Source organism: Crotalus tigris, unplaced genomic scaffold (genome assembly GCF_016545835.1).
Source record: "Crotalus tigris isolate CLP2741 ecotype Arizona unplaced genomic scaffold, ASM1654583v1 scf7180000017567.3851432, whole genome shotgun sequence".
In the NCBI taxonomy this organism is placed as follows: domain Eukaryota; kingdom Metazoa; phylum Chordata; class Lepidosauria; order Squamata; family Viperidae; genus Crotalus; species Crotalus tigris.
In genome coordinates this window covers 1992707-2013069 of record NW_024096477.1, presented here as the reverse complement: position 1 = coordinate 2013069, position 20363 = coordinate 1992707, and the positions used below count along the sequence as shown (strand labels likewise).

General features: G+C 42.8%; 1 protein-coding gene and 1 long non-coding RNA gene across 4 annotated transcripts in view; one reads left to right on the top strand and one right to left on the bottom strand.

The window, feature by feature from the left end:
* ADAMTS9 (ADAM metallopeptidase with thrombospondin type 1 motif 9) overlaps positions 1 to 20363 on the bottom strand; it is a 163651-nt gene that overhangs the window by 17683 nt on the left and 125605 nt on the right. For all 3 annotated transcript variants that reach the window (XM_039350178.1, XM_039350160.1, XM_039350169.1), the window contains exons 30-31: positions 16690 to 16863; positions 3940 to 4110 (exon numbers count right to left, since the gene is read on the bottom strand). In XM_039350178.1, coding sequence (XP_039206112.1) covers positions 3940 to 4110; positions 16690 to 16863 — 345 coding nt within the window. The remainder of the gene's footprint in view (positions 1 to 3939; positions 4111 to 16689; positions 16864 to 20363) is intronic.
* LOC120311077 overlaps positions 9492 to 20363 on the top strand; it is a 30796-nt gene continuing 19924 nt past the window's right edge. The window contains exon 1 of the long non-coding RNA XR_005557520.1: positions 9492 to 9791. This is a non-coding gene — a long non-coding RNA (uncharacterized LOC120311077). The remainder of the gene's footprint in view (positions 9792 to 20363) is intronic.

Genomic DNA, 20363 nt, shown 5'->3' with positions numbered 1-20363 from the left:
CTACACCAGGAACTTTACAGATGATACTGTGTCAGAAAACATGTCAATTTCTCAACACGTAGGTAAAATACCAAAATAAATTAGTCATGTTCTTTTAAGGTTAAGATCTTCAACTACTCTAAAGTATTCTTTTTTCTACATGCAATATCAGCATCACATTTAGGGAAAACCTTTCAAATGAAATGTGTTCTATGTGAGACTCTACTCAGGGGGCCCAATTTTTTTTATTACTACTGCTCATTCCAGACAGTCATGAAACTTCAATAGCACTTAGACTTATATACTGCTTCACAGTGTTTTACAAGCCCTCTCTAAGTGGTTTACAGAGTCAGCCTATTGCCCCCAACAATCTGGGTCCTCATTTTACCGATCTCAGAAGGATGGAAGGCTGAGTCAACCTTGAGCTGGTGAGAATCGAACTGCCAAACTGCTGGCAGCAGGCAGTCAGCAGAAGTAGCCTGCAGTACTGCATTTAACCACTGTACCACCACGGCTCTATTTCAGATAAATGCTGATAGATGACATTTGACTGAGGTAGCAAAAAACTCCAGGTACCGGAAGCTGGACTTTCCTGTAAGAATTATAGCTTTGATGCCTGTCTACAAATGCCGTCTTTTGATGGCAGCAGCCCTATCTCTACTTTGCTGCAAGCATTAAAACTCTTCAGCTTTGATTTGATTAAATATAATTTTTGAGCTTCATTAGAATGAACAGTGTTCGTATAGATCACGGGTCGGCAACCCGCGGCTCCGGAGCCGCATGCGGCTCTTTGAGCCACCTCCTGCGGCTCCGGAGCCTTCTCCGCCATTTTCATAGAGAGAGAGACAGACAGAGACAGAGAGGCACTTGTGCTTCCCTTCTCTCTATCTCTCTCTCTCTCACACACATGCAGATTTGCCCCTTGCTCCCGATTGGCCCTGCAGCCGGATGCCCTGCCCCCTGGTGGCCAGGAAGGGCCTTTCCGGGGCTGGCCCAGTCCGAGGTGCATGTGGCCAGAGAGCCGCGCGGGGAAGCCCCAGGATCGATGCTGGGAGCGGCCCAGCAGAGCCTCCGTTGAAAGGGCCAGCCCTCCCGCAAGCTGCGGCCCTAGTGGGCCAAGCAGGAGCAGACCCGGAGATGGAGGGTGAGTGGGGAGGAGGGAGGGGGCTTACCTGCACCAGGCGGAGGGGCAGCCGAGCCGGCCTCGTGTCTCCCTGGGCTGGGCAGCAGGCCTGGCGGGGCCAGCGGCCGGCAGGGGCATTGGTTCCTGCCCTTCCCCGGGCCAGGCGGTAGGCCCAGCGGGGGCAGCAGCCGGCGGGGGCATCGGTTCCTGCCCCTCCCCGGGCCGCTGAGCCAGCCTCGCGTCTTCCCGGGCTGGGCGGCAGTGGCGGCCGGCAGAGGCATTGGTTTTTGGCCGTCCCTGGGCCGCTGAGCTGACCTCGCATCTTCCCGAGCTGGGCGGCAGGGGCATTGGTTTGTAGCCGTCCCCGGGCCGCTGAGCCGGCCTCGTGTCTCCCCGGGCGGCAGACGGCGGGGATATTGGTTTCTGGCCGTCCCCGGGGTGCTGAGCCTGCCTCGCGCCTCCCCGGGCTGGGCAGCAGTGGCGGCTGGCAGGGGCATTGGTTTTTGGCTGTCCCCGGGGCGCTGAGCCAGCCTCGCATCTTCCCGGGCCGTGCGGCAGGCGGCGGGGGCATTGGTTTGTAGCTGTCCCTGGGCCGCTGAGCCGGCCTCGTGTCTCCCCGGGCGGCAGATGGCGGGGATATTGGTTTCTGGCCGTCCCCGGGGCGCTGAGCCTGCCTCGCGCCTCCCCGGGCTGGGCGGCAGTGGCAGCCGGCAGGGGCATTGGTTTTTGGCCGTCCCCAGGGCGCTGAGCCAGCCTCGCATCTTCCCCGGCCGTGCGGCAGGCGGCGGGGGCATTGGTTTGTAGCCATCCCCAGGCCGCTGAGCAAGCCTCGCATCTTCCCGGGCTGGGCGGCAGTGGCGGCCGGCAGGGGCATTGGGTTTTGGCCGTCCCCGGGCCACTGAGCCAGCCTTGCATCTTCCCGGGCCGTGCGGCAGGCGGCGGGGGCATTGGTTTGTAGCCGTCCCCGGGCCGCTGAGCCAGCCTTGTTTTTTCCCGGGCCAGGCAGCAAGTGGCGGGGACATTTGTTTGTAGCCGTCCCCGGGGCGCTGAGCCTGCCTCGCGTCTCCCCGGGCTGGGCGGCAGTGGCGGCCGGCAGGGGCATTGGTTTTTGGCCGTCCCCAGGGCGCTGAGCCAGCCTCGCATCTTCCCCGGCCGTGCGGCAGGCGGCGGGGGCATTGGTTTGTAGCCATCCCCAGGCCGCTGAGCAAGCCTCGCATCTTCCCGGGCTGGGCGGCAGTGGCGGCCGGCAGGGGCATTGGGTTTTGGCCGTCCCCGGGCCACTGAGCCAGCCTTGCATCTTCCCGGGCCGTGCGGCAGGCGGCGGGGGCATTGGTTTGTAGCCGTCCCCGGGCCGCTGAGCCAGCCTTGTTTTTTCCCGGGCCAGGCAGCAAGTGGCGGGGACATTTGTTTGTAGCCGTCCCCGGGGCGCTGAGCCTGCCTCGCGTCTCCCCGGGCTGGGCGGCAGTGGCGGCCGGCAGGGGCATTGGATTTTGGCCGTCCCCGGGGCGCTGAGCCTGCCTCGCGTCTCCCCGGGCTGGGCGGCAGTGCGGCCGACAGGGGCATTGGGTTTTGGCCGTCCCCGGGGCGCTGAGCCTGCCTTGTGTTTCCCCAGGCCAGGCAGCAAGCCCGGCGGGCAGTGGGGGCATCGGTTCCTGCTCGTCCCCGGGCCGCTGAGCCGGTCAAATCAACGGACGTGGAGGTACTGCAGCTGGCTTTTTGATTCGCCGCAGACCTCCATTGACTTCCATGGGGATTCTTGGCAATGAATGGGGCTGATTGAAATCGCTTCAAGAAGCAAGCTGCAGAGACACAGAGAGCTGCAAATGATCTCCACAGGAGATGCAGCAAGGGCAGGAGACGAGAAAGAGTCCGCTATGTCTGTGCACAAGCCCCGAAAGCTTTCTTCCTCTCCCTGCCTTTCTTGCTGGCCCTCATCTGCTGGGTTTCCTCAACCTCCCCCCCCCCGTTTTATTTTAATCCAAGTGACTCCTGGAGTCACTTGGCAAAGTTTGAAGGAGAGGCTGCCTGCTCCCACCTCCCACGGAGCAGAACTGCTGCTTCCTCACCTCCCAGCGAAAGAACCCCAGAGAGCTGGAAGGCGTCCTTTCTCCCACTTTCCACTTCCCATCCTCCCTTTTCCAAGCACCCCTCCCAGAGCAAACCAGAAGCCTCAACTCCAGCCTCCTGCAGCAGGCTGAGATAGGCGAGCCCGAGCGACCGTCTTCTGCTGCCTCAGAACATTCACTGCAGCAGCTCTTTCTCCCCGTCGGCTTCCTCCTCCGCTCCCTGGGAACCTTCGTGCCAAAAGGCAGCAAGAAGAAAGTCCCAGAGAGGGAGAGCGCGGGGTGAGGGGAGAGCAGTCTTTTCCGAAGGGAAGAGAAGCCAGGACTGCAGAGCCGTTCATACCAGAGCTGGATGGGGGGCAGGGCAGGCGCACGTTTCGCCTTAAGCTCCTCTCTTCAATCAAGCCCTGTGTTCTGTGCGCATGCGTGTGTGCGCGCGTGTGCGCGCGCACATTTTGCGGCTCCCAGGATTTTTTTTTTGTGAGGGAAATGGATCCAAGTGGCTCTTTCACTGTTGCAGGTTGCTGACCCCTGGTATAGATGCTCCACAGTTACAGAACCTTTTTCTATTAAGAGGTAAGAATACATTGCCAAGTCTCTTCCCACTGCCCTTGCTTTTGGTAACCCAACAAATCAATCAGTGAAGAACCAACGGATGAGTATTACAAGAAAATTTCAAAGCTAGCTGATTTGCGTATTTTATCTTGCCATTCTCTATAGCTGTCACTGATTATAGTTTAACAACTAAGCTTTGCCCAGAGTTAAGACACATACCTCTGACCAGTCTCCTGTAATCCAAATGTATTCACATGGGGGTAACGTGCAAATCTCAACATCAGATGGTCTCTTGCTTGGATCACAGTGAAGACTATCAACTTCTTGCATATTTTGGTCCACACAGATAACTTTCCGGTATCTAGACCCCTTGCCGCAGGTTTTGCTACACTGTCAACATAAAGGAATAAAGAGAGCAGTTGGTAGACAGCATACGACACCAGGCTAGTTAGATGATGAAAGAAGAAGAAGAAGAGTATAAGAAATTTGGTCAGAGATGCACAATTTCTCTTGGCTTGATGGCTGCTCCCCACTTTACATGGCATGTTGAACGCTGTATTGAAAATATAGGTAGGGCTAAGATCTGTTGTAATAAGGGAGTAGTAGGTTTTTAAGAGGTGAAACGAATGTCCTAAACATATACAAGGCTTATAGCATCTATTTTGACCTTTAAAACCCCCCAAATGCAAAAAAACAAAAACAAAAAAAAAAACACAAAAAAACCAAAAAGTTTGACATTGTCAATACCTGTCAGGCTCCAAAACTAACAAAGACATGCTGTGGTTCTTCGAAGTAGTTTCCTTTATTGGTTCTCGCCTACAGATCAAAATCTTACCAAACTAAAGAAGACTAAACACCATTAAACATACTCTGAGAATTACTAGGGAGGAACCGTCTTAACTCTCTCCCACGTAAACTACCTTAACCTTACTGTCTTTTGCTTCTCTGGAATATACTGCCTCCCTTCCTTCTGGGAATCAGGACTACATTCCACCACAGTACCATGGAAGAGATTCTTCTAACTGCAAAGGGATACTGGTGGGCTGCATGTATTCCCTATGACTTTCATCCCTTTTAGTAATTTTTAAACATCATTTTCAATTATTAGATAAGTGATGGAACTGATCCAATAGCTTGAAATGATCAATATCAACTTCCCTAAATAAGACTCTTGGAGTAAATCCTAAATTTAAAGCATGTGTCATCTCTAAATAAAAACACACCTATCACCATTAAATTATATATCTCAACAGGAAGCAGCACCTGGCTGAGCTTGCTCAGCCTTAAAACTAACCAGGGTTATGCTTGGTTAGGATGTGCAGACCATCAAGGAAAACACACTACCAAAAAAACCTGCATGGTTTTATTCATACAGAACAAAGAAACTCAGCTCCACATATAGGTATCTTTTAAATCATGTATACTAATATGTAATTGTTGAGTAATCATATTAGCAGTTGTTCATAGCTAATCTAACTCTACTTTATAATAAATATTTCTAGGCAGAAAATAAAATTTGGGGATAGGAAAAATAAGAGATAGCCTGAAGCAGCTACCCAAAAAATAAATATTGCTATATTGTGTTATATGGTATGCACATAGCTTGCAAATATGGAAGAACGGTAACATACTTCTGCTGCAATTTTATTTTATTTACAAAATGTCACGGCAATTTAGAATTAAAACACAGTACAATCTAAAGTGTACTAACACAAATTAAATTCATTAATGCAAAACAAATCAAACATTATCCACAGCTTCAAAAAGGTAACACTTGAAATATTGTGCAATATTTATGATTGTTTCCCTAAACTACCAAGGAATTATTTAAATGGGCCCAATAAACCCACCTACACCATAACCACGTTTAACCATTCTAAATAGGCGAAATTACTTCAACCCACTTAGCCTCTCTAGAACTTTCCAATCCTCATTAAATATGGAATAATTTCATAGTGTGTAATTATTACTGTGGAATGACTGCAGCTGTACAGCCCACTCTTAACCATGTATTATGTATATTAAATGAACACCAGTACTAGATTTGTAAGTGCTTTCTTTAGGGATTACTGAAAATAGATAACAAGTGGCAATTTGCTTAACTGGAAGCAAAGTGAAAGCACATCAAAGAATTTTTCTTCCTTGACTTCAATAGGTCCTTTCACATTAGCTCACAAAATAGCAACTTGTATAGTATATCAAGGATAGGCAACCTTGGCTCTTTTATGACTCATGGATTTCAACTCCCAGAATTCCTGAATCAGCTATGCTATGCTGACTCAGGAATTCTGGGAGTTGAAGTCCATGAGTCATAAAAGAGCCGAGGTTGCCTACCCCATAGCTATTTACTGTATATGTACTTTACAATATAACTATCTATTATCATTTATTTGGTCTTTTCACCCTATCTACATATCTATAGGAAATACAACTCCCTGAAACATGACTGAAACCGAACAAACATTCTGTAGGGGACTCTTCTGAAGCTATAAATGGGGCACATAGTCAATCACAAGAGATACTCATCTGTTCACAGGCTTGAATAAGGTAGCACTTGGCATGGCAGCAAATTTTATGGCCCCCACATCCTGAAGGGCCATAAATTGTGATTGTGATTCCTGGGTCTGAAATTCCAGTATTCTGGTACAGATTCTTTTCCATTCATGGCCTTTCCATCTATTTAACTCTTCTAAATCTAGTTTAAAATACACCTGAGGATGACTTGAGCTGCTTGACTATTCCTGGTTCTATGAATATATCATGGATATATGCTATAAGTATAAAGCTGGCAAAGAGATCCAATCTAGTTAACTCTTTCTGGCTAATACTTGAGCACCAAAACCTCTCAGTCAATCAATATTTGCTTGCTGGCCAGCAACTGAGAACCTAAGCAGGGATCTCTTTTCCCTTTTCACAAGCACAGAACAATAAAAAATGCTTATTCATTCCCCATGGTGCTATGCTAGGGACTTCTAAACATCTAATGCTGGAACATTGGCAAGTCTGCCTTTGGGTTTCTTTACTAAAGATATTAGTAGGTGACAGACCCCCGAGTTGGAGGCAGGGTAAACCAAAGTCCCTCTCAAATGAAAACATAAGGAAGTTGTCCTTTCGGCAGCAATATTTACTGCTAATGTGGCATTTTCACACCCATGGATTCGGTATCCCTGTAACAGTGATATATTAAAATTGCTCAAAATGGTTACAGGATTATGCAATTGATGAGGGATTCTTCCTTCCTCAATAACAGGAGAGTGCCTTGCTCCCCAAGACTAAATCAAGGTTCTGGGTGAAATTCTGCAGTTGCTGCCACCTTAATTTCAGGTGGCCTTTAGAGTCGACCAGGAAGGCAATTTAAAAGGGCAGTAGGTTCACTCAAACACAGCTGAGGTGGGGATGATGGGAATGGTTATTCACACATATCAGAGCCTTGAATATATGTGGTGCTGGCTGCCGTTATATTCCGGCAAAATTCCTGAATTTGAGCACTTGATCAAAAGTCAGGTACATCATCACCTCAGGAAATGTGACATATTCTTCCCACCTTCTTAAGGGCACTTAAGATCTCAGTGGAGGTTAAGACAAGTTTCTGGAAATCCAATATTCCCAAATTCTTCTCTGATGAAGTTGAGGGACACCTATTTAGATCATTTAAAAGGGTGGTGGTGGACAAATTTATATAGGATTTGACTATAAATGGCTACTAGCCTTAATGCCAGTTTGCTAACTGTGGAAATCATAGGCAGAATACTTTAAGGAACAACAGAGGACAATGGTTATAATTGAAGTTCCTGAATGCAGCCAGTTAAAGAATGCTAAGCTAGATGGACTCTTGGCTTGATCCAGCAGTTCTTATTATGTTCTTCCATGGGAAAAAAAAATCTCCTCCCTGCTATCTTTCCTTTGATTTACAGTTTTGCTGGCTTCCTCTTCATCGGTAATCCGTAACTTGTGTTTACTTTAGACATTTCCTAAACCCTTTGGCTCAAAGTTTCAATTTTATTTTGGAAATAGCAACCTAGCTCAGAGTATAATAAACTGTTAAGCACTTTAGGTAAACTGAAGGGGAGGTAATCAATTATATGTGTTATTTCCCAATTAAGTTAAGTACAGAAATGTGCTCCTACTGACTATGTGCTTCTGTGGGTGCTATTGTCAGAGACATGCAGTATTTGATAATACCTACATGACTGAAAGTACACCCAACAAAAATGGCTAGTCAGAAGTCTGGTAGAAAAATATAGTCTGATACTGGAGAGTTGCTATCTCTTAATATATCATGAAACTGAAATAGCTCTGAACACCATTTGTATCCACAGCAATCATCTTTAGCAGCTTATCCTTTCTTAAACAAAACAAAGGACAATTATTTTATACTAACAAGGTTACTTTTTTACTGCTTAGTAGAAATTCATTATTATTTTATGTTAAGCCATTTTAAGGTTAGAGCTTTATTATCTTGGCTTGAATTCTTAGAGTGCCACAGAATATGAGCAATATTTGTCTCTTTTTTACTCATTTCCTTGTCTCATTTCTCTCAAACCGATTTAGCACAGGATTAATTCAGCATCTATTTGTCTCCTGGACTGTTCTTTGTCATTTTTCACCTAGCACTAACATTATTCCTGTTTTCAGACCCAGAATTTTTGACTTAAATACTCATCTTCTGTGCCTATTTAAGTCATTGCCTTGCATAACCAGAGAAAATGCTTTGAAACGGCAATGGAATCCAAGCTTGGTTCTGTAAATGTTTGGTTTTTAGTTGCCAGTTCCTTTAATACTCTATTTGGGCATATGAGGGAAGACCACACCCTTTGTGAATGTCTGCTCTTGAATCTGAATAACTAGACTGATTTTTTTTCCCCTGCTGCTTGCTGGTTCATTTAGAAATAGTTATTCCTCAAGTCGGTGGAACTACTGTACAAAATCTACTGTTCACTTTGTATAGGCATGTCAATAGAAGATGCCTAGCAATAGCTGATGCTGTTGGTTTGCTTCCAATTTCTGCACATTGCTGTGTAACTATCAAAGACCACATAATTTAGAGAAGAGGAAAGTGTGACATCATATGTCACGGCAATGGATTTATTGATGAACTTCACTTGCATTGCTTGTCTTCACAAATTTGTAATATACTGTATTAAAATCACTATAATGTCAAGATATGTCCTACATTTGAAAATATGATTTGGACTTTCTGAATTATCTACAAAAATTACTTCATACCAGGCTTTCCAGATATGTAGGTCTTGCATTATAAAACTTCACCTCCATGTTAGCTGGGGATTTGAGGATTAAAGGTGAACTCTTCTGATGGGCATCGGATTATGGAACGCTGTGCCAACTGCATTTCTAAAGAATTATGTACATCAAAACAAGGCAGAGTTTTGGAAAGATTATGACTGACAGCTTGGGACAGTAAATAACAAAGTGGCGGAAGGTTCAAGTTGAGACATTAATGAGGTTGTAACCTTGTTTCCAACAGGCCTTTTCTGTCAATTTGGATTTACTAATAGCTGGCTTAATTTAGGCTGCACCTCATTTCTCAATAAGTAACTGGTAAACTACTTATATATGTCAGACAAGGTGACTTTTTGATAAGGGTTTTTTCAATCAATAGGCAAAACTAATCTGAAAAGGAGGTGAGGCAAAGCCAAACAAGAAATTCAGAATGGTTGGTGAAGAGAAAGAAAGGAATAATTTTTAAAACAATCTGATAGATCTAGAATATGCTTTCTTTAAAGAAGAATAAAAAGTGGTGTGTATTTTTTTTTTTTTTTAAGAAAAACATTCTTGGTAGTTACTTCAGTCACATGTTAGAGATTTATAGAGACTAGACACAGATACATACACACATCAAACTAACACAGAGAGAGCCTGGAAAGCTTTAGAGAATCAGCATAGCCCATCAGACATTCACCTCCCACAAAAGGGTGGGCAGTGTTTTGCAGAGGAGGGGTATCTAATGCTTTCCAGTTGTGGAAAGTTATAACAAAAATAGTGAGAAACAGAGAAGAAAGCAATGGAAAGACAAGGCAAGTTAGTTACTTTGGAGCTAATTACTTCAACTGGTAAGTTTTACTAATTCATGTTATTTGATGACCTACTTTTTAAGTATTTATAATATGTGTATTAGCTTGAATGTATTACGTTTATACTGTGTTTTCAACAATATTTCGTTCTCTTTTTACCAGAAGCTTGTTGGAAAGTAACAGGATCGTTAGATTGGATCTTTATTTCTTTCTTCTTTGTGTAAAACAACTACTAAACCATAAGATGATGTAAACTACTGCAGCACTATTCAAATATATTTATTATACATATTTAGCCCAATTGAAGATAAACCTCTTTGGCATTGCTATTATCCCCTCATTTCCCATTACATGCAAAAGGAGCATGTATGGATTATAAAGTAAATAGAAAAACCAGCAAAGTACACGTTTTCTTAAAAAACTTTAAGAAAATGTGTAACTTTATACAGAAAATGTGGTAAGAATTTCTGCCTGTATATTGTAGTCTTCACTTAAACAATTGACAAGAAGGCTGACATCAAAAGAGATGTTTAATTGGAGGAGATTTCTTTCTTAGTTTTGAATAATTATCTGAATGGGGAAAGTTGGCTTTTTCAGAGTCTGAAGAACTGGGAGTTGCATTACTTTCCCCCCCCTTGCCCTTTCAAGTAGAAATTCAGCAAGGAGAGAATAGAGAGGAAAGAACTATGTGCAATTTTGCACAAATGAAACATTAGTGCTATATCTTTCATAACTAGATCATATTAGGTAATTTAACAGGCTGTACAATACTGTCATCCTGGTGTGAAATTGCATTACACTGGGCAGTCTTAGTTCATGCCTTCATTCTGTATATAACTCAAAACTAAAATAAAGATATATACTTTGCATGTATTTTGAGATATCCTATGTGATAGAAGTAATGCGATGCGCCTCTCCTATATCAATACACGCAACTCATAACTCACCAAAGCCTGATTATTCTGTAGAATGTAAAGGAAAAGGGAAGTCAAATAGGCATTAAGAAAACCCCTGGGTGTGAGTATTCAATTTTTTAATCAGCATGAAAGTATGGGGTCAAAGTAGGCATTCAGGCCCCAATATAGAGTAGACCCTCAATTTGACAGAGGGGAAAGTTTAATCTTTTGTATGTCGGACATCAATAAGACTTCTTTTGTTTTTGGTTTTAACTACCCATGTCATTTGAAAGCTCCAATTAGTTTTGAAGTGGGTGCATGGCCAAGGGAGTAGGGATAAAATCTGTCTGGTACACTGATCAGTGTCAGGCTCCTGTGCTTTGTTTCAGTAGAAGAAAACCGAAAAAGGAGCTATGTATTGTATATTTATCCTAATAGGTCATCTAATCAAACTGTTTACTCTTAGATCAGTATTAATATATCAGGTTGTATAGTCTCAAGTACTGAAAATTTTTCTGTGCTGAAATAAAGACAAATCATTCTACTTATTACCTGACTTGCTCTGACCTCACATATAATAATCTCCCTCTTAATTATTCTTATTCTATTTGAACAGCCCTTCGGTGAAAGGTTTTAAGGCATGAACACAATTTAAACAGGTTTTATTTTTAGAAGGACCTTCATGTGTTTCCTCTTTAGATCTTACAGCGCTGGGTCAAACTGAATGCATTTGCACAGAAGCTGTCCTAAATTATTGAGTCCATCTACACAAATGTTCTTTATGCTGCCTGGATGTGGGTCTGTTTCCCAACTTTGCTTGCAAACACTAGGGACTGAAGTTGTTTCTCTGTTCTTTCATTGTGTATATCCATTCTCTGTTCACAACTAAGTACTTCTGATTATGTCAAGAGCCATATAAATTTATCATATGTTCAGAAATGCACATGGGCAATTTCATATGAAGGATTTTGAGATTTGAATAATCATTTCTAAATCTACTTGATCAAATAATTAATTTGCTCAAAGTCACATACAAAGCACATTGTTTTTAAAAGTTAGCGTACCACCTAATGATGCACAGTGACTATTTCTTGATTTTACCATATCCTACTAAGATGTGCATTACTTTTAGGACTTTTTAATAACACAGACATCACAGTAGCTAGGCACCATAATGTAGGGATATGAAATGTTTTGCATTTAATTCTAAAAGGATGTTTTGGAATGCATGGGAGTGTGAATGCACTGCTTTTTGCTAACTCAATCCTAGAAAGAGACAATGCTGCTTTAATAAGTCTTTGGCAAATACTGCATTTATAGTCCTGTATGCTCCAAAGGACCTTTTGGGAACTGAATCCAAGCTTACTGCTGAGCATATCTGGGTTTGCTGTTCCAAAAGTCATTATTTAAAAATCAGTTTAAGATATAATTGAGGTATATAACTTTGGATTTATCAAGGCAATTTCAAAACAGAACAAACTTTTTGTCAATATTTAGCCTACTACGGTATCAGCACTGTAGTTTATACTGAAGAGAAACCTGAAATTATTGTATTTGCCTACATCAGTGGTTCTCAACCTGTGGGTCGTGACCCTTTTGGGGGTCGAACAACGCTGTCACAGGGGTCGCCTAAGACCATTGGAAAACACATATTTCCGATGGTCTTAGAAACCGAGACACCGCTTCTCTATCTGGCTGCCACTGCCGCCCTCCTCTTCCTCCGCCGGCTCCTCCGCCTCCAGGGTGCCCTTCACCGACAGCACCTGCTCCTGCTGTCACAGCACCTTCGTGCGTGCCCCCGACGCTGCCCTGGGCTGGCTCAGTGGCCAGTCCGAACCGGGTCTGGGCCTCTGCTGGCACTGCCACTGGGCTGCTCCGCCGCTGCCGCCGCTGCCAGCTGAACTGAGCTGCAGCGCCGAGCCAGTCTCCATGCCTCCTGGTTGCCCGGCCACGCTCCGTCCCGGCTACCCTCCGTGCCTCCTGGCCAGCCTCCCCCGCGCTGCCCAACCAGCCTCCCTCCCCCCTGGGCTGGCACAGCTGTGGGGCTGCCGGGCAGGAGCTGCTCCTTCCCGGCTCACCGGGCTCCGGAAATGGCCAGGGGGCGGGGAAGAGGATGAGGCGGCGGCGATATCTGCATGTGCGTCAGAGGCCAGTCGGCTGGGCCTGGAGGGGAGAAGTGGCGTTTTCTGAGTAGGAACTGGCGCTCCGGCCGTGCCCCTCTCATATGCGATGGGCTGTGGAAAGGGGCTCCTGTGATCTCGCCGCTGTGATGGCGCTCAGGAGACTGGAGGAGCGGGCAGTCCTGGGGGGGCGGCTAGGAGAGGGCAAGAGGTGCTGGGATGAGGATGGGGGGCTCCAGGTTGGTGGGTGTGAGAGGGGAGCCGGTGGTTCCGAGGCGCGCAGATCCTCCGCGCAGCTTCCGAGGCCCTGGATGTGCCGCTGCTTGGCTCTCCACCAGGCTCTCCACCAGAGCCTTCCCCCCTCTCCCTAGGCAATTGTGCAGAGCTGCTTGTGCGTCCTTGGCAGCGCCTCCCTCCTTCAATCTCCTTCCTTCTCCATCTCCTTCCTTTCCCCTTCAATCTTCCTTCCTTCCTTCCTTCCCTCCTTCCTTCCATCCATCTCCATCTCCATCTCCATCTCCATCCCTTGGCGGGTGTGAGAAGGTGGCCGGTGGCTCCGAGGCGTGCGGATCCTCCTCACAGCTTCCGAGGCCCCGGATGTGCCGCCGCTTGGCTCTCCACCAGAGCCTCCCCCACTCCCCAGGCAATTGTGCGGAACTGCTTGTGCGTTCTTGGCAGTGCCTTCCCTCTTCAATCTCTCTCTCCTTCCTTCCTTCCTTCCTTCCTTCCTTCCTTCCTTCCTTCCTTCCTTCCTTCCTTCCTTCCTTCCTTCCTTCCCCCTTCAATCTCCTTCCTTCTCCATCTCCTTCCTTTCCCCTTCAATCTTCCTTCCTTCCTTCCTTCCTTCCTTCCTTCCTTCTTTCCATCTCCATCTCCATCCCTTGGCGGGTGTGAGAGGGCAGCCGGTGGCTCCGAGGCGCGCAGATCCTTTGCGCAGCTTCCGAGGCCCCGGATGTGCCGCCAATTGGCTCTCCACCAGGCTCTCTGCCAAAACCTCTCCCCCTACCCGGGTAATTGTGCGGAGCTGCTTGTGCGTCCTTGGCAGCATCTCCTCCCTTCAATCTCTCCTTCCGTCCTTCCTTCCTTCCTTCCTTCCTTCCTTCCTTCCTTCCTTCCTTCCTTCCATCTCCATCCCTTCCCCTTCAATCTCTCCCTTCCTTCCTTCCTTCCTTCCTTCCTTCCTTCCTTCCTTCCTTCCTTCCTTCCTTCCTTCCTTCCTTCCTTCCCCCTTCAATCTTCCTTCCTTCTCCATCTCCTTCCTTCCCCCTTCAATCTCCTTCCTTTCCCCTTCAATCTTCCTTCCTTCCTTCCGTCTCCATCTCTATCCCTTCCCCTTCAATCTCTCTCCTTCCTTCCTTTCCCCTTCAATCTCTCTCTTCTTCCTTCCTTCCTCCTTCAATCTCCTTCCTTTCCCCTTCAATCTTCCTTCCTTCCTTCCATCTCCATCCCTTCCCCTTCAATCTCTCTCCCCTTCCTTCCTTCCTTCCTTCCTTCCTTCCTTCCTTCCTTCCTTCCTTCCTTCCTTCCTTCCTTCCTTCCTTCCTTCCTTCCCCCTTCAATCTCCTTCCTTCTCCATCTCCTTCCTTTTCCCTTCAATCTTCCTTCCTTCCTTCCTTCCTTCCTTCCTTCCTTCCTTCCTTCCTTCCTTCCTTCCTTCCTTCCCTCCCTCCCTCCCTCCCTCCCTCCCTCCCTCCCAATATTTTCGAGCAAGGAAGAGCAAGCTTCTCCAGCAAGCGTTGCTATATTGTTTTTGTGATTAATCACTATACTTTAATTATGTTCAATTCGTAACAATGAAAATGCACCCTGCATATCAGATATTTACATTATGATTCATAACAGTAGCAAAATTACAGTTATGAAGTAGCAACGAAAATAATTTTATGGTTAGGGGGTCACCACAACATGAGGAACTGTATTAAAGGGTCGCGGCATTAGGAAGGTTGAGAACCACTGGCCTACATGGTAGTAGTTAAAGTTACTGCTTATTTTATTTCTTACACTGAATGAAATAAATGTAACTTACTAAAGATATTCTTATCTTCTGAAAAACTGAAATTTCTGCTGCATTTAACAAGTCCCTGGTTACTGAAAATATCTTGGTGTCCCTTAAATCAAATATTTAGTATATGCCTGAATTAATACCTTAGATGCTTGTCCATGGCAGTGTTTTTATTCTGCATGCATCTTTACCAAATGAAATGCTCAAAGGTGGGATTTAACCAACTGCATAAGAATCAGTAACTATCTTACTGGGTTTAGTTCAGAGAGTAGCAAGGACTCCACAGTTCAACCCTGACCTTCATATACAGGTGGTATTCAATTTACCACCACAGTTGAGCCCAAAATTTATGTTGCTAACTAAGATAATTGTTAACTAAGTTTTCCTCATTTTATGACCTTTTTGGCCACGGTTGTTAAGTGAATCGCGGTAGTTGTTAAGTTAGTAACATAATGGTTAGTGTATCTGGCTTCCCCATTGACTTTGCTTGTCAGAAGGTTGCAAAACGTGAACACATGACTCTGGGACATTGCAACTGCCTTAAATACATGCCAGTTGCCAAGCATCCGAATTTTGATCAGGAGACCATGGGGATTTTGCAATGGTCGTAACTGTGAAAAAAACATCATAAGTCACTTTTGTCAGTGCTGTTTAATTTTAAACAGTCACTAAATGAATGGTTGCAAGTCGAGACTACTATATTATCTTCTGTGGACTTCATTTCTGAGAAGCCTTTTCACTACCTACCAGACAAATCACTATGTCAATAGGTTTGTTCAGATATTTTTCACTTTCACTCCAGTTGCAATGTTTATAGTAATGAACAACTTGGTAATAAAGCATTTTTGAAAGCAAGTGCTTTATAGTGGTCAGACATGGATCACATAACATATGTATATTTTTTAGAGAACAATAAGATCAATACAGGAATAGGGATACAGAAGAAGATTATTGTAATATGTATCCTATTGATGATTAAATTATAGAACCTTTTAATCCAATTCTTCAGGGAAAGTTATAGAATAAGCTTCAGGAGCTAGGCCAAGGATAGGCAACCTTGGCTCTTTTATGACTCATGGACTTCAACTTCCAGAATGGCTCAGGAATTCTGGGAGTTGAAGTCCACGAGTCATAAAAGAGCCAATATTGCCTACCCCTGAACTAGGCAAAGCTCCAATTTGTTTATAATAATAAGATAGTCTTCTTTAGTCATAACGGCATGGAACTTTCTGCCAGCAAGAATTGAGTTCACAAATTAGAAAACTCTATTTTGGGTTGGTTTTACGGTTAGGTACAAAGCAAGACTGTTGACTTATTCCTCTTTCCGTAAAACAAGAATTGCAAAAACAAGTGATTTTTTTTTTTTTTAAGAAAAGAAGCCAATAAAGCCATAACGTCAGGCTCTGAACTGAGACATAAGGTTTTCTGGTTTGTTCAGTCATTCTCACAGTCAGTAGAAGCCAAATGGAAGTGCTTGGTAGCCTGCATTTCTAAACAAGACATGGTACAAGTTAACTGTGCCATAAAAATTGTCCATTGATTAAGTGCATGTTTGAAATAGCCAGCAGTTATTTCATTCGGCTCATGGTATTCCTGAAGAAAAGGGAAAAATGTCCCCAAGTTAAGCTCAACCTTTAGTGACTACATTTTTCATTTCTTTTCTTTTTTTTACAATATTATAGAAGTGGATCCTCACTTCCTTCTTTCTGGGATTTATTTTTTAACTTCCCACTGTAGCCAATAGCTTTGGAGTTTTCTGGTAGTTCCTAATCCAATTACTAAGCACAGCTGGTATGTTCCTACCTATGAAAGTTCAGATAATGTAAATGCTCTTTGCAAAGATTAATAAGGCCTTTAAAAACATTTTTCTAAATATTTTTAATGTAACTGATTTTATACCAAACTATTTGTCTACTTACTTCTTGCCAGTCCTCCGTTTTCCAATAATAGAATGAACATTCTGCCATTTGACATTCCTGTTCAGAAGCTGGTCTGCTTGACTGATTGCATTCAGTCTCTCTAGTTCTTTTTGAAGCAGTAAAATGGCAGAAGACGTTTCTCCGCTGAGTTCCTTTCCCACAGGATACTGAACACTGGAGAGATTCGAAAAGTAAGTGTCAAACACTTTGCCTAGGTTTTAAAAATCTCTCTTCATTGGGAAAATGTTCTTAATTCAAAGCTTATCAAGGACTTTAGAGCTTAAGATAGACATATGCCACTGCGATTTTTCAGAAAATTTATTATTTCCATATGTAGCGCTCTTATATAGGGCTGGTCCGAGGCACCACAAAGCTTGAACAATAAGCTTGAATAAGTTCATTTACTTATATTGAAATTATATTCTCCCACTGGGACATAGACAAATTTATGTTGTAATAGCTATCTGTTGTATCCACTTTCCATCTGATTAATTCATGTTTACAATTTCAAAACATTGCACTGTAGAGGGCATAATATAGCATCGTATATACAAAATCATTTTTATAACATACATATAAAGTATATAATTGACAGAAATTTGTGCTTTACTGTGCCTAAAATCTGCTGGCGAAGGCAGATTCCTCAATATATTTCATGGCATGGCTGGCCTTTATTTTGAGTCACAGAAGTCTATTGTTTCCAGGAAAATATGATGCAAAAAACCCCATAAGTTTACACATGAAAGCATATTCATTTTTTCTATAAGAATCTAGCATATTTGATGCATGGCAAGCGTCTTTTCTTTTATATTAATTATCATTGTGAAGCCTTAGGTATTATTTGCAATGCATGAAACCACTTGATTAATTATCACTGCACTCAGTGATAATGAGTATTTAGGTCTAAGGCTGCTCAACAACAAGTTGAATGTATGTGTTATAGCACAATGAAGATGTTTTCAAAGAAGACAGTCCTAACACCAAATTAGATTTATTTTGAAATACTTATGCACAATTCTGCAGCCTGACTATAGCAATGGTATACTCGTTAGAATATTACCAAAGGCTATTTGATTCTAAATAGGGATAATTAGTGGGGAATGATTAAAAATCAAGAAGATATATATAGCTGAATAATAATCTGACCTTTAGCATTTTTGAACTTAAAAGGCTTTGCAATAATGCAAAAAAAAAATATATTAAACAACGTTATAATTTACATCTCTACGCTTTGTGAGATATTTGAAACACAAATAATAGGCATAACATTGACAGTAGATTATAAAAGTTCTAGTTAAAACAGGAATAAGTTTATACCATAAATTAAATAACATCACATTCATAAGTTACACTTTCTTGTAACTTTTTTGTATTTACAATTTGTTACAATTTACTATACAAAGAAAAAGAAATATTCCACACAAGAGTTTCTTTAGCCTTTGTTGCCCCATAAGTGAATAAACCCAAAAGAATAAGCTGACTGTGGACATTCCTTTGGATTATAAATATTTATGAAAGCCAGTTTTCTAACACTGAAAAGTGGAACACAATATAGTCTCATTTCTCTGTTGGCTGATGCAAGTATTTCCCATATGGTTCTGTGCTTTCCATTGTGATTAATAATACTGTTTATTCTCTGTATTCCTCATGGGATACTGGGATCATTTAATCACAGCAAAAGAAATGCACTCCAAAATTTAAAGCTATCTCATATCTATAGTATTCAAAGATTTAAATCTCAAGAGTATATGCGAATATATGAATCTAATACTTATATAATTCCCTAACTAATATCCTGGGAATAATTGCAAGCTTATTACTTTATAGGGAGAAGTTAGAACATTTCCAGTAAATAAAAAGATTTGATCTGCAAATCACAATTTGGCCAACCCCCTCCCCTCCTTTTTAAACTTGTAATAAAAAAATACAGAAAGGCATAACCCCAGCAAAAAATAGTTTAATAAAAATGTTTCCCATTTGTTTTTTTAAAAAAATACTGAAAATAATATATCTTCCCATGAAAAATGCTGCTTTGCTGACTGTCCCCAATCTGCTCTTGAGCATTACAGAAATGTGCATTTCCATTTTGGAGTATGCTTACAATCTGAGTTCATTAAAACATGTTTAGTCTTTCATAAAAATTAAACATCTTTCTGATATCTTAAACTTCAAATTGGGTGATTTCTTGCTATTTTACTCTCCCCTCCAAATAAATGCAGGCATAGACTGCCTTTTTTATTTGTGTAAGCAGAAGAAGGTGTGAAAGAAGGAAGAGCAAAGGTTTAGTTCACTTGTTTTTTAAAAGCTGAAAAGAAGTATTGGGAATATGTGAGTACAAAGCTTATAAATATATTCTGAAAATGACAAAAAAAATTCAAATGACCAACGAATGAATGTAACAGCAGAGAGTGTTTTGCATCTTCATTGTACCTGCCAAAGAGGGATAGAAGTCCTAATACACACTGGGCCTAGATTATTCAGAAATGAATTGATATTTAAATACATTTTGGGACAGAAGTCTCTTTTCCTGATTGAAGCTTGATTTATAGAAAAAGTCTAACTGTTTTATCATAATGTAGGTAACAGTGCAGATATTAATGGGTATCCAAGAGCAACAAATGATCAGCTTCGAAAGTGGCTTTGCTACCCTGAACCCAGTTACTCAGAGTAAGCCAAATGCAAACAATGATGGCGATGGGCTTACAGTTGATAATTCTGAGGCAAAAGAAACACTGGATTCAGCTAATGAATTGCTTCTGATGATAATAGCAAAATTATCAGCCATCACTTTACTACTTTTTAGGACATAAGATTTTAAGAACTATTCTGCTGGCTCAGACCAATGTTGTATGTAGTCTCATTTGCTTTACCATAGTGGCCAACTTAGATGCCTATGGGAAATTACAATCAGCAAATAATAACCAGGACCATGCTAATTCCCTGATCGAGCAGTTTTAGAACATTTTGGAATGGAAATCAACATCATTTTTAATTGTTATGGCAACCACCTCTTTTCCCCAATTTGTGTGGCTGCTCCTTCATTGGAGAAAAATTAGAAGTCACAATGGGAACAACTGGTATAACTTGACTCCAGTTAGGCAAATGGATTCTTGCTTTCAGCAGCCACTTGCTTTCATTATTTGCATCTCCAATTCTTTGTGGTATTGAGCAGGATTGTCTGTTTAATGTAAGGACATCTCCCCCACAAGCAATTTGAGGTATTTCATTGGGAAAACACTTCTTCTTGTACATGGGTAAATACTATAGTCTTTTTATAGGCATTCTTCTCCCATAGCTTTTGCCCCCAGAAAATTTAAAAGTAAACCATGAAATTTCATGTCTCTCTCCTTCCTTCCTTCCTTCCTTCCTTCCTTCCTTCCTTCCTTCCTTCCTTCCTTCCTTCCTTCCTTCCTTCCTTCCTTCCTTCCTTCCTATTAAATTTCAATCCTTGGCTATGTTATCTCTGTGTTATCTCATACCTAAGCTTCTTGACTTTCAGTACTTTCTGTTGCTTTTAAATGACCAGTTCTCTGAGATGCTTAAAGAACAGGATTTGGAAATGCTACAGGCCGAATATATTGCAGCAGCTAATAAAAATATTTTTTCAACTTCAGCACCTAGCACTAAGAGGCACCACATTCTAAGAAGCATTATTTCAGCCTCCTTATATTTTG